At 39.7% G+C, this 14,899-nt stretch overlaps 1 protein-coding gene across 3 annotated transcripts in view; it reads right to left on the bottom strand.

Moving 5' to 3' along the window:
- Positions 1 to 14,899, bottom strand: part of EIF2AK3 (eukaryotic translation initiation factor 2 alpha kinase 3) — a 69,070-nt gene that overhangs the window by 11,273 nt on the left and 42,898 nt on the right. For all 3 annotated transcript variants that reach the window (XM_070573664.1, XM_070573662.1, XM_070573663.1), the window contains exons 11-14: positions 13,022 to 13,144; positions 9,682 to 9,831; positions 7,624 to 8,404; positions 3,565 to 3,732 (exon numbers count right to left, since the gene is read on the bottom strand). In XM_070573664.1, the coding sequence (XP_070429765.1) occupies positions 3,565 to 3,732; positions 7,624 to 8,404; positions 9,682 to 9,831; positions 13,022 to 13,144 (1,222 nt within the window). The remainder of the gene's footprint in view (positions 1 to 3,564; positions 3,733 to 7,623; positions 8,405 to 9,681; positions 9,832 to 13,021; positions 13,145 to 14,899) is intronic.

Below are 14,899 nucleotides of genomic sequence, written 5' to 3'. Positions count from 1 at the left end.
CAGAGGAATTGTGGATATTCCTCTTTGATGGTGCATCAAAACTCAGTAAGTGATAGTTTCTTAAGTCGTTTGCCCTGTGGAATCTGAAACCATATCATTAAACGTTTTGTACTCCGTTACGTTAACATCCTTGGCCCATTTTGCACTTTGAAGGGATCTTTTACCCATCCTTTACCCAATGGATCTCATGATTTTGTAACACTGTGCATTAGTAATTTGGAAACTATTGGTTCCCTAAATTAGGCAACTTTTCCAAAAGTTGTCACAATTCATTACACCATATTTAAAAAAAAATCTCTTCGATTAATATCACCAGCAGTCTCTCCAGAAAAGACTTTAAGTATTAGGAAGCCGTCAGGTTCCCAGTGGTGAAGAGTTGAAAAAGAGTCTCTTAAGGAGCGAGCCCAGTGGTGCAGTGGTTAAGTTTGCAAGTTGCGCTTCGACGGCCTGGCGTTCGCCAGTTTGGATCCCAGGTGCAGACCTACGCACCGCTTGTCAAGCCATGCTATGGTAGGCATCCCACATACAAAGTAGAGGAAGATGGGCACGGATGTTAGCTCAGGGCCAGTCTTCCTCAGCAAAAAGAGGAGGATTGGCAGCAGATGTTAGCTCAGGGCCAATCTTCCTCAAAAAAGAAAAAAAAGTCTCAAGTGAAAAAAGCAGGTGCAGAAATGTGTGCATAGTATGCAAGCTTTTGTGTTGTGGAGGGAAAGATAGATATTATTTGCTTACATTTATATAAAGAAACTTTGGAAGGATGTGCAAATAACGAATGGGGACAGTAGGCGGAAGGGAAGTGGCTGGTGGGGACTGGGCAGGTGAGGGATGGGTGGGAGAGAAACTTTAAGCTTCTTTTTGAACCATGTGAATGTGCTGCCTATTGAAAGTGAATTTTAAGAAGGGAAACATAAAAATATTGGCAATGGACATCAAAGCCAATTAACTATATGTATCAATGACTTGTGAATATGGATACCAAATTGAAATTGAATTTTACATTCAAACCCAAACTGTGTTCTTAGTAAAAGCTTCCTAATTTTAAATATAGTGGTCATAATAAGCCAAGTCTGTAACTCCCACGTGATGTTAACAAAGAGCAGGAAATGGAAGATGGTAAGAACTGAGAAAGAAAAGATGAGAGTAAGGATTTGTATTTGATGTATCTAATTCCAGATCCTAACTCCTAAATAGAATTAAAAATAATATCTCTACCTTCTGTATCACTGCAGAAGATAAATGCAAACTACAACCAAAGGAAAGGGTGTGGAAACACAAAACACAAAACAAAACTTAACGTGATGCTAAAGCCAAATATTAGTTACGACAATAAATAAATGTGTTTAAATTTCCCTATGAAAGGAAAAACTTCAGATTGGGTTAAATTTTTTTTCAAAAAAAAAACGGTTAAAAGGGGAAGCCAGATGAAAAATATACTAGGCCTTATGTATAGCTGGCACTTGAACATTTATCGATGAATAAATTGATATACTTTCATTTCAAACTTCTAGACCACAAAGAAACATCAGTGTATTTGGAAACACAGAAATTGTAACTGTCTATGAACAATACAATAAAAAAGATTATAGTAGTTTGCTTTGATTTTGGTTTTTTATTTGTTTTTGCTTCTGTTCTGGCTAGCTAGAAATTTTTAAAACCCTCCTAAACAACTATCAGGTGAATAATGAAGTAAAAAAAGCTTACAAAGAACTAAGAAAATCATGACAAAATGAAAAATATTGAAATTCATAGGAAGCTATCAAAGTTCTATTTGGAGATAAATTTATTTGAAAGAGCTTCATTATATAAGCACATGACTGCTTATTTGCACATCCTTCCAAAGTTTCTTTATATAAACATAAGCCAATAATATCTATCTTTCCCTCCCCAACACAAAAGCTTGCCCACTATGCACACATTTCTGCACCTGCTTTTTTCACTTGAGACTTTTTTTTCTTTTTTGAGGAAGACTGGCCCTGAGCTAACATCCATGCCCATCTTCCTCTACTTTATATGTGGGATGCCTACCACAGCATGGCTTGACAAGCGGTGCGTAGGTCTGCACCCGGGGATCTGAACCGGCGAACGCCAGGCCGCCGAAGCGCAACTTGCAAACTTAACCACTGCACCACTGGGCTCGCTCCTTAAGAGACTCTTTTTCAACTCTTCACCACTGGGAACCTGACGGCTTCCTAATACTTAAAGTCTTTTCTGGAGAGACTGTTGGTGATATTAATCAAAGAGATTTTTTTTAAATATGGTGTAACGAATTGCAACAACTTTTGGAAAAGTTGCCTAATTTAGGGAACCAATAGTTTCCAAATTACTAATGCACAATGTTACAAAATCATGAGATCCATTGGGTAATGGATGGGTAAAAGATCCCTTCAAAGTGCAAAATGGGCCAAGGATGTTAACGTAACAGAGTACAAAACGTTTAATGATATGGTTTCAGATTCCATAGGGCAAACGACTCTTAAGAAACTATCACTGAGTTTCGATGCACCATAAGAGGAATATCCACCATTACCTGAAAAGGCTACTACAATATTCCTCCCTTTCCAAGTGCACATCTGGGTGAGGTCAGATTTTCTTCATTTACTTCAGCCAATATAACATATTACAAAGGACTGAATGCAAAAGCAAATATGAGAAGCTAACTCTTTTAAGTCAGATATTAAAGAGATTTACAGAAATGTAAACAAATGCCAATCTTCTCATTAATTTCTTTTTGTCTTGGAAAATATTTTTCATAAAAATATCTTTAAGATGTGATGGGTCTAATATTATTATTTTTAATCGCATCAATAAAATTTTATAAATGTCTCAATTTTAATTTCTAATATGGCAAATATGGACAGAGAAAATCCCATATGAAAAACTCTTGGAGTCCAAATCATGTTTACAAGTAAATAGGTACTGAGATCAAAAAGTTTGAGAACCACTGATTTTGGCATAGAGAAGCTGTGAGTATCATTAGCCTGGAGGTAGCTGGGCATGCTACTCTGAAGCCCCCAGGATGCCCTGCTCCCACCACGCTTCCAGTCTCTGTCCTGTTTACGGTGCTTTTCCTTTGGAGACTAAGCATCCCACAAGGCAATGTATCCCAGCCTATCTACCTCTATTTCCTGCCATGGTACATTGTAGAAGTTGCCTGTGAATTACTGTAGCAAGCAGCTCAGTACAGTACCACTGGCTCTAGCTGGCTCTGAAAACAGTTCCTACGTAGCTTACACAAGGTCAACTGGAGTTAAGTTTGGGAGGCCGGCATTAAAGGTCTCTTTCTAAATTTCTGGTGGCTGTCAGGTTCTGACAGGTTCTGCCAGAGAGTGAGCATGTTTTGTGCGTTGTGAGAATTTTTCTTACTCCATCCCCGATTCAGCTTGTAGAAACTGCACCCTAGCTGTGTTGCCTGTGGAACACCACTACCAGTTTCCATAACTTCCCGATTTTATTTTATTGGGTATTTTAGGTAGAATGTGGATGGAGATTCATGGGGCACTTCTAGCTTGCTGCCATGCTAACCAAAAATCTATTTTTAATTCAGAAGGAAAACAAAAAACTCACCTGCTCTGGGCTCATATAAAGTTTGGTCCCCACTTGTCCTGTGTGTCTGGCGTATGCTGGCATTGGGGTCAGAACCATCTGCTCTTCCTCGTCCTGGTCCATTGCAGTCACTAACCCAAAGTCTCCGATCTTGACCACGTCGTCCATTGTAAAGAATATGTTCGAAGGCTGGAAAAGTAACACAGACCAAACCATGGTGGGTGTGCGTGGAGAAGGGGAGGAAATGCAGAGAATTATTTAAATGATTACAGAAAATACATACAAGAAATTAGACATTCGCAAGCATATTCTCTTCAAAATGGGCTAATATGAAAAGGAAAACAATCCTTCGATGCTAGGCAAGTACTGGGAGTAAAGAAAAGGGAAGGGTAGCAGGAGAGAGAGCATTTCCTGAACATCCGTTTAAACCCTCAGAGATTCACACTCCCCAGGGTCCAGGGTACTTAATCCTCAATCTTACTATTCTCTATACTCTCCATTGGCAAGTTTCTCCACATTTATGACTTAAACTATGATTATAATAACAGTAACAATAACAGCAAATGCACATATAGCACTTGCAATGTAGCAGGAGCCATTCTAAGCTGTTTACTACTAACTCGCAATACTCACAACCCCATTAGTTCTGTTAGTCCTTCATTCTACAGATGTGAAAACCGAGGCCCAGAGAAGTTAAGTAAATTGCCCAAGGCTACCCAGCTGGCAAGTGTGGAACAGAGATTCAAACCCAGGCAGACTGGCTCCATGAGTAAAGGACTTCTGCTTGACTGCCACATGTCCAGCATTCAGGACAGTTCTTGCCCTATGGTAGCTAATCACAACTCTCTGATGAATGAAGGGAACAGAGTGATCTTCAAGTCTGTGTCTGAGAGGGGAAAGCAGGCTCTCAAGAGGAATCTGAGCTCTTAACTACAACTGTGTGCTGCCTCTTCTAACACCAATATGCTCCCAGACATTCCAAGACTCCTATCCCGAGTTCCAAACTCTCCCATGCAACTGTTTATAGGATATATCTAACCACATTCCTCCGGGGCTCCTCACACAAAATCTCCTACACGAAATATACCATCTTTCCCTCAGAGCCTGCTCCAACCCTGCTAACATGACCACCATTCACAGCCCTTGAAACAGGGAAAAAGAAGGTCATTTAGTTCATGAAATTGAATTTCATCAGGCTTCAAATACTGCCAGACAAATAACATTTTATTCCCAAACTCCAAAATCTCATTATACAATTCTGACTTTGAAGCAATGAAGTTATTGCATATAACCAAAGTCTACAATAATAACCTCCTGCTCTCCCAAAAATAACCCTATATGAGAGAGAATAATAGACTATGCTGCCTTAAATTTCAACTTTTGCCCCCCCTCCCATCTCCTGGTGTCAGCTGTTACTTACTGAATATTGCAATAGATATTCTTTTGGTTCTCCAGCATCTATACCCCTGTGATTCCACCAGAAGTATCCTGACTATGCAGCAACCCCAGGGTTCCTGTGGAAGCTATCTTGAGGTTGCATAAATCAATCAGCGTAATCCTATCCCCTAGCCAGGAGACTCATTTAGGGGTGAGTATGTGTCCTTGGCTTATCAATTAGAAGAAAATCCAAGACTTCTGATCAATAGTTGGGGAAAGAGACAATTTTCTCCCCACTCCGTATCCCACTACCTCCAAAAGGTAGTTACATTAAAACATGTAGGCCTAAGACTCGCTGGCAGATATCCAGAGACTATGAAGGGAGGGTTTGCCTGCAAAAGGAAACAAGAAATGGGCGGTGTGGGGGAAAGAGAAACGAGGGTCTGGTCACATCACTTGATCCTGGATAAAGCTTTACCTGACTCTTGGACAGTTCAGTTACATGGGCCAATAAATTTCCTTTTTTGATTACAATAGTATAAATGCTTTTGGTTGCAAACAGAAGAATATTCAAAACAAAATGATACGAGCATACAGAATGTGTCAGGCACTCTGCTAAGGATATAACAGGTGAACAAAACAGACACGGCTCCCGCCCCTGTGAAAACCAGAGGATAAATAACACAAGTGTGATGAGAATTACGAAGGAGAAATACCAGGTTCTGTGAGGACACTGGGTATTTAAGCAACTGAAAAAGCCCAGTGTAACTAGAGACAAGAGAAGAAAAGATGAGAAGTCAGTCTGGAACATCACGGGCCAGAGAGTGCTAATGACAAAAACTGACCAAAATACAAAAGGGGGATGCCTAGAAGGGTTAAAGTTGAGCTCAAACACTTACGTAGGAATGAACAGAATGCACAGCCTTTTCAACTGGGAATAAAAATCTTGGGGGAGTTTCTTCTGCCACACTAGCAATCTCTAAAAGGAATTTATCTTTAGAAAGGAATAAACTTTTTGATTTCTAGAAAAGCTAAAAGGAAAATAAATTTTCTTCTTGAAATTTTTTTGATGCATAGACAAACATAGGAAAAATCTTTAGATAAAATTGTACCATTAAACAAATACTCACCAATATCTCACCAACATTATAAAATCAGAAGAATGTTCAATATTAGTAAAAACACAATTATACTGCCTTTCAACTTGGCATTTTGTGTGTACAGTAAGTGTTAAGCACAAGAAGAAGCCGTATATCAGCTCATTGCTTCCCACCAAATGATACATGTTTACCATATTCAAATAGCCAGCACTCAAGTTGGGTATCTGGCCTGTTGAAATTGTCTTCTCCCTTCCAACCAAAATAAATCATCTCTGAACTTTTCATTCGGTGCTAAATAATTCCTGACATCAGTTTGGGCCCACCAACATCAAAATCCATGAAGCACAGTGATTATATATAACTCAATAACAATTACTCTGAAAGATAGGAATTATTTCTAATTATTGCTCCTATTATTGCAAACGCTTAAAATGTACTCAAGGATCAAAAAACCTACAGCTGACTTCAGAAGAAAATAACTCACCCGAATAGCTGCTTTGGTGCCTGAGACAAAAAGTATGTGGTTACATAAAAAGCTGAAAATACTTAAAATGAGTGTAAATCTGTCAAGAATTTAAGATACTTCCATCAGAAAAATATTTATATATGCAGTACACATCTACTGATGATCACTATGAGCAAATGGAATAGGGCAGACATTAGTCAAATAAAAGTTCTATATACTTATTTCAGAAACACACACTAAGGAAATATTGCATGTTTTAGTAAGAATCTTAATTTAGCATACTGTATTGCTACAATAGTCAACACTATATACATTGAAAATAGAATCAAAGGTTTTAGACCTGTCAGCATCACCTGGCTAACCATCTGCTACCTTTCACTGTCTAGCTTCTCATCTCCTTCCCTGAAGCCTAAAAGTTCAGGACTAGGGGCAAAAAGTGTGGAGATCTGCCCAATTCAGAGCCAGCTAAGCAAGGAAGCCCTGCCGCTCCTTTCACTACTTCGGGGCCATAGGGGAATTTGTGTCAGGGTTGCTCAAAGCCCTAGGGAAAACGGTACATCTGCTCATGGTAGATTTCACATAAAGGTTTTTTTTTTTCATCAGGAGATTGGGAATACTTTTTACTGTAAAATGGACATAAACACATCATAGAGGAGAATTCACAATTTGCGTGCAGGTTTTTTTTTTTTTAAAGATTGGCACCTGAGCTAACACCTATCGCCAATCTTTTTTTCTTTTTCCTTTTTTCTCCCCAAAGCCCCCCAGTACATAGTTGTGTATTCTACTTGCAGGTCCTTCCGGTTCTGCTTTGTGGGACACCACCTCAGCATGGCCTGATGAGTGGTGCCAGATCTGTGCCCAGGATCCAAACCAGTGAAACCCTGGGCCACCGAAGCAGAGCGCGTGAACCTAACCATTCGGGCACGGGCCCAGCCCCGCCTGCAGTTTTTAAAATCTGAGACTTCTCATTTTTACAGTGGCCTTTTCAAGCTACTTTCCCAGACCTCTGCTCCTGATGCCTTTACTCTCCTCCACTCTCAGGGGTACCTCCGTTAAAACTGACAAGTACTCCAAATACTGCTCCCATTCATAAGATGTCAGATGGAAACTCTTGAGTAGTGTTCCACAAATACAGACCTTGAGGTCCCTGTGCATGAGCCCTTTACTGTGCAGAAATTCTACTGCCTCCGCGATCTGCAGGAAGATGTGCAAACACATGCTCCGCTCTCTCTCCTCTATGGTGCATCGACTGTTCATCCAGTCTTTGAGGTTTTCCTTTCTGCATAGCTGCATCTGAATGTAAAGATACACTTTCGGCGAACTGGGCTGGAGTTTTTCCGTAGTGTTTTTAGTGAGATCTAAACTTAAAGTGGTTGGTCTTGGAGGAGAAACAGATAAAGTAGGTTCAGAAGGAGAGTTGCTACTGGAATGCTTCAAAGCAGTCAGTTTATCAGCATCATGGCTGCCGATATGCAGTGGGTTAGTTTTGAGCTCTTCTTTACTGGACGCATTATCACAGCCAGAATCTTCAAATACTATGGAAGAGGATGTTCTCTCCCTTGACCTGACATAAGGAGAAGCTTCAGAAGGACAAAGTTCAAAGGAGTGCCCCTCATCATTGCCATCTATAGTACCATCTCCCACATCACAGTCTGTAAGGCAACTGTCTTGGAGATTGTACACTGCGTCCACCGACCCACTGATGTCTCCATGGTCCGTTCCTGAAAATTCCAGTGGAGAGAACTGGCTCTCAGATGAACTTGTCTGGCCACAGGAAATGCCTACTGAAAAAGACCTGCTCCTTTTTGGCGAAGGAGCTATGATTTCAATATGTTCTTTTGTTGAGAAAGGATCCATTCTGCGTATTTTAACTGATGGTGCATCCATTGGGCTAGGAGAGCTGGGTGGCCAGTCTGTGCTAAAAGTAGGAGAAATACAAAGGGATGAGAGTGAAAATGCGTTGATTAAATTATATGAACTACACTCTCTGTTTTAAAAGTTTCAACAATAATAAAGCCAGTTACCAAATGACAAACAACGTACAGATTCAATAAAAACATGCTATGAGACAAAGGACAATACATTCCATCCATTCCTTCCAAAAAACTTACTTTGAAAGCCTAATTTTATATTTGAAACAGTTATTTGGTGCTGTCACGCCAGCACAGCCAAGGCTTTTGTGCAAAACGCGAAACGGTGAAGGAGAACACCAAGAAGGACAGGACTCCTCAGGGACCACGATTCTGAAGCCGCTGTTCAAATCAGGGCAGCAGCTCACCGGGCCTTGAGACAAGGGGCCACTTCGCCTGGTCCTTCCATGCTTTGGCTCTTGGCTGCATCTATAACAAGTGTCACTGTAACCAATCACTTCATGTGGATCTAGGGCTGCGTTTGGTACTTTAAAAAGGCAGAAATTTTGGGGCTGGCCCCGTGGCCGAGTGGTTAAGTTCGCGCGCTCCGCTGCAGGCGGCCCAGTGTTTCGTTGGTTCGAATCCTGGGCGCGGACATGGCACTGCTCATCAGACCACGCTGAGGCAGCGTCCCACATGCCACAACTACAAGGACCCACAACGAAGAATATACAACTGTGCACTGGGGGGCTTTGGGGAGAAAAAATAAAATAAAATCTTAAAAAAAAAAATAAAAGGCAGAAATTTTACTCCAGCTGCTTGGTAGTCTATTTGCAGCCTGCTCCCTCTTTGCTCTCATTTAGTAGTTTTTAAAAAGGTTTTCCTTCCTCCAGCACGGCATATTTAACATGGGAATTATTTTCAAGTTGCCTAACCTTATGTATTTTTAACTGCAAATAGCATTAAACTACTTTAGAAAGGAGTTGTAAATTAACTACTAAGAAACTAAATAAAAATTTAAAGTAAAAAATTGGAGACAAAAGCAGATAATATCTCTTCTTGAGAAAAGTCCTATAAATCCCTGGTAAATCACAATTCATAGGGCCCCATCTACTAATAATTTTTAAAATTCATGTTCTAAAACTGGAAAAAAATTCATGTGCAAAAAACTAAATCAACTTTTCACCTAAATAGCTAGCTAGAGGATGTTCCAAAACATGATGACAGAGAACAAAAATCTGCTGTTTTCTTTAAAAAAAAAAAAAATCCCTAAAGTTTTTGTTCGCATAAGCAAAAAACCAGTCAAAAGAAAACTAGTTTTTAAGTTTATGTCTAACCAAGTTACCTTTCATCTTTCAGCCAAATTTCGTCCATTTCTTCTTGCCACTTCTCTGGTGGTGCTTCCAACCAAGCATTGAAATATCTAACAATTCCTGGGTGTTCAAGCTTGGCTAAGGCTTTAACCTCTCGCATTACCTTTTCCCGAGCCAATTCCCTGAAACAGACAAAAAAAGAGATTGAAGGTTGCTCAGATCTGAAGAAGCAATCATATCCAACAGTAAAAAATAATAAAACAAAATTCTCTCTTAAACTTAAAACTAGAAATAGACGAGTTAGCCTAGTGACACAATTCTAAAATGCTACATAGTAAGTCTTGTATTAAAAAAAATACACACGTATTTTAGTACTCTTTTTCTTCTAGAAGTAAGTGCTACAGACATACCTATTGCCTCATTCAAATAAAGCTTTCTTGGTTGACTAAGAATGAATGACTCCAGAGTCGTAAAGATTATCGCTTAATGTTCGTTCATCAGGAGGAGAGTGGATAGGTTAAGGGAAGTAGTCAGGAAAGAGCTCAGCATTGCAGCTCAGGAGGATGGAGAATGACCACACCGACAGGGTACATACTATAATCCAAAAAGCTTGTATTAGCACGTCCGTCTGTCTGTCTGTTTACAGCAAGCCTGAACTTGTTATTCAAATTACTGAATATCACAGGCAATGAAGTTTAACTAGAAAAACATCTGGATTTGATCTTCTTTGACAGCTTTTCTGCTGGCTCTAATCTCACATTTCTAAGGGTCCTACCATCACCTGAAACAACATAATAAATACAAGTTATATCCTCTTCCCTCCCCAGGAGACTGTCAGCTACTCCCACTTTCCCCTCTGTGCTTGGCATTGTTAATGTCCCCACTCTCCCAACCCGGGAATCCTGGTACCTTTTTAAATTCTTCATCTTCTAAGTCCTCACATTCAGTTAGCAAACTCTATCAGCTCCTCCTTTGCAATTTCTTACTCCTTCTCTCTTCCACCTTCACTGCTGCTGCACTAATGTTCTGTATCTTAGGACTGAACTTTTGCAAAGAAAATCTCCTGGTAAACATTCTAATCTCTGACCCTTTCCTCATATCAGCCATCTGCACATCACCTCCAGAACCACCTCCACCTTGATCACATCATTCTTCTGCTCAAAGACCCAACTGTCTACAGAATAAATCTAAATTCCTTTGTTTGGTATTTAGGGTACTGCAATCCATCCCTTCCATCTTCTCTTCCACATCCCCCACTACCCATTCTTTTTTTTTTTTTTTTTAAAGATTTTATTTTTTCCTTTTTCTCCCCAAAGCCCCCCGGTGCATAGTTGTATATTCTTTGTTGTGGGTCCTTCTAGTTGTGGCATGTGGGACGCTGCCTCAGCGTGGTTTGATGAGCAGTGCCATGTCCGCGCCCAGGATTCGAACCAACGAAACACTGGGCCGCCTGCAGCGGAGTGCGCGAACTTAATCACTCGGCCACGGGGCCAGCCCCTCCCCACTACCCATTCTTACCCTTTGCTCCAGCTACGGCAGAACACCCTCCATAGTCTATTCCATTTCCAAGTGTTTGCCTAATGCCTTTGCTCAGGCCATTTCATGTACTTGGCCATCCCTCCCCTACACGTCCATCTACTGAGGGACAGGCTACTCCTGAACACTCAGTGCAGACATCGTCTCCTCCACAAAGTTTGCCTTCTTTGACTGCCTTTTAGCTTCATTTCTGCTTTCTTCATGAGAAGCTATTTACGAAGCTAAGCCACAGGTCACAATCCTCCTTGCATTGTAGGAATATTTGAGTATATGTATGAAAGCATCAAAGAGTTACAGGTTCTTGAGGGCAGAAGTCTTGCTTAATTTTACATCCTATGTGGTGCTTAGTATATATTAATATTTAAACTACTCAAACACTATGTACCAAAGAAAAGAATTAGTTCCCTAGTACTCAAACCCATCCCACTCCTGTGTCCCTATCTGTTGGACAGAAATGTTTAAAGGACATTTAAACAGTTAGAAGGACAGCCCAGCAATTAGTGCTCATTTAATTAAGAATCCACAGGAGCCTTCTACAAGAGACAGAAAGGGAGGTGTTACTGAAAGCTCTTCATCTTAAGCATCACACTGCTCTGAGACAGAAATTCCACTTCTAGGAATCTAGCCAAAGGAAACAGATGTGGTCAAAAATTTATATAAAAGATAAACACTACAAAAATTTTTATGTGTGTGTGTGAGGAAGATTTGCCCTGAGCTAACATCCATTGCCAATCCTCCTCTCTTTTTCGCTTGAGGGAGATTAGCCCTGAACTAACATTCATGCCAATCTTCCTCCACTTCTATGTGGGATGCCTCCACAGCATGGCTGATGAGTGGAGCAGGTCCACACCGGGGATCCGAACTTGTGAACCTGGGCTGCCAAAGCGGAGCATGTGGAACTTTAACCACTCGGCCATGAGGCCAGCCCCCTGCAAAATTATTTTTAATTGCAACAAATTAGAAACCTAAATGTTGAACAATAAGAAACAGTTAAACAAAATAAAGCACATGTGTTAATTGGACTATTATAAAATACTTTTAATGTATTTTAGCATTTTAGTAAAATACTCAATAATTACATGGAAAATGCTGAGGATACAGTGCAGGAAACAATAGATGAAACTGTACTACATTGGTAACTGTGCTACCAATTAGGTAAATTTATAACCAGGAAAAGAAAAATCAAAGGAAATACTCTAAAATGTTAATATTGGTTATTACTGGGTAGATCAGACGCAGATGGTTTTTGTTTTAATACTTTTCTTATTTTCCATAATAAATATAAGTTATTTTTAAATGGTGCTATGGAGTAAAGCCTATAGTTATTAAAATTCACTATGGGAAAGTCCTAAGTTGTGAAGAATCAAAAACAGGGCAGATTTTTTTTTTTTTTTTTTTTGAGGAAGATTAGCCCTGAGCTAACTACTGCCAATCCTCCTCTTTTTGCTGAGGAAGACTGGCCCTGAGCTAATATCCATGCCCATCTTCCTCTACTTTATACATGGGACACCTACCACAGCATGGCTTTTGCTAAGCTGTGCCATGTCCACACCTGGGATCCGAACCAGGGAACCATGGGTCGCCGAAGCGGAACGTGTGCACTTAACTGCTGTGCCACCGGGCTCGCCCCTGATTTTTTAAGTAGACACAAAACAATCAAAGTAGATCACATCTTTTAGACAGCTGGTTACCTGGTGGTACTTAGAACATGAGATTCAGATGATCAGAAACTACGTTTTCTCTAGTCTCTGTGGAGTATAGTAAGAAGGACACACTGCCTATGAGATTAGATAATATAGTGCAAACTCCAAGGTTACTGAAAGTACCATCCATCACCTGTTGGGGAGACGGATTCTCTTGATAGCATAATTGCAGTCATCTACTTTGTTTTTAGCTTCAAAGACAACTCCAAACCCGCCACGACCCATGCACTGAACCGGTTCAAAATCTGTCAGATACCTAAAGGCAAAAAAAAAGTTAAAAATAGTTTTAAATTTTGTAGTAAGGTAATAAGTAGTTCAATCTTATTTTATGATATATAAAAATGTGTAAACTCAGTAAGTCTCATAGAACTTATTTTAATTCCAATAGCATTTTTTGTTCTTCCGTTTGTATAAATGAAGCAAATACATTCTAATTTTTCTCCTAGGAAATTTTTTAAAAAATAAAAAAGCTTCTGCTTCATTAGGAATCACTTGTTAATCACTTGTTCTGACAGAGCTGTACTACTGTTCTGTGCTATCCAATGCTTTCCATCATTTACCAAAATATTTTATCCTTAATTCTCTAACCTTTTACTCCTGGGGCATTCTGTACTCAATTAGAAAACGTATTTTAATCTTATGTCAGTGCCTGTAAATTTTATGGGAAAAATTTAATCAATCCTATTATATTTAAGTACTTTTTTAGCCAGAAGCCTCTCTAGGAACCAAAGCTGTCTGAAATTGGCTGGCTTGCCTCACAAGTCGGTATGCTCATCACCAAAGGTATTCAGACAAGCTAACTCACCATCTGTCACTTACAGATGGACCTCCACATTGCAGCCTATTTCTCCCTCTAGTGCCTAACCTCGCTGATCTGCACTGTGTATTCCAGCCAATCTGCACCAGACTCACAACTTTGGGGCCTTTGCTTGTGCTATTCACTCTATTGGGACGGCCTACTTCTTTGTACTTCATGAAAAGCTACTCTCTTTTCATTCTGCTCATCTCGCCACCTCTGTAATGTCTTCCTAGACCCGTTTTAATGTTCTCATAGCACTTTGCACATAACACTTACAACTATTTAAACTTAATTTCAGTATTTTGCAGTTATTTGTATGCAGCTCTCTCTCCCCACTGCCACTGAATTGTGGGGCACGTGAATGCAGGAAAGCATTCTTGTTTCCCTTTGTATTTCTAGCACCTGGGCTTATGTGACAACTAAAAGGTCTAACAAATCTGTTGAATAATGCATGAATTAATAAATGAATGAATGCATGCTGGGGAAGTTATTTTTCCAGCCACATAGGGGAGAGTTGAATTAGATTATCTTTGGTGTCACTTATAAGGCTAAGTTTATTACTTTATGATTTGCATACATTTATTCATTTAGTAGTTGGCTCAGCTGGTTAGAACATGAGTTAAGGAGGACAGGCAACAGATCCAACCCTCTAAGGGCCAATTACCTTCACAGAGAATGAAGAGTAATAATCTGTATTCCTAAAAATAGCTAGTCAAGGTACTTCAGTACAAATCCATCTCCCCAACTGCAAAAGCCCATGAAATTCACGGCCTACTCCTGGAGGGCCAACTGAATTATCTTCCTATCTTAAAGAAAACACCCATATGAAAATGAATGTACCTTCTGAAAAGGAAAACATCCTATATATGATTATATACTCTAGAAATCTAAGTATCATCTTGCCTAAGGTCCCAACTGACAAACAACAAAGTTGGGACTAGAACTTATGATTGAAGCAGAGTTCATGCTCTTAATAATGCCTAGAACATGGCAGGCACTCAATAAACATTAGGAATCATTATGGGGCTCCTGTATTTTAAAAACAATCAGCTGTATTCTTTTTATTGAATAAAGTTAAAAGAAAATTAAGCCATTCAATTTTAGAATTTGAATTTTCATTTGAATTCTCTCCACAACAGCCTTACAAATTTTATTCACCATACCCTACTCCTCCCCTCATCTCTACCTAACTCTTACTCACAATTTAAGGTT

Source organism: Equus przewalskii, chromosome 14 (assembly GCF_037783145.1).
Source record: "Equus przewalskii isolate Varuska chromosome 14, EquPr2, whole genome shotgun sequence".
NCBI lineage: Eukaryota > Metazoa > Chordata > Mammalia > Perissodactyla > Equidae > Equus > Equus przewalskii.
The sequence above is the reverse complement of the archived record's forward strand: the minus strand, read 5'-3'. Positions and strand labels throughout refer to the sequence as shown.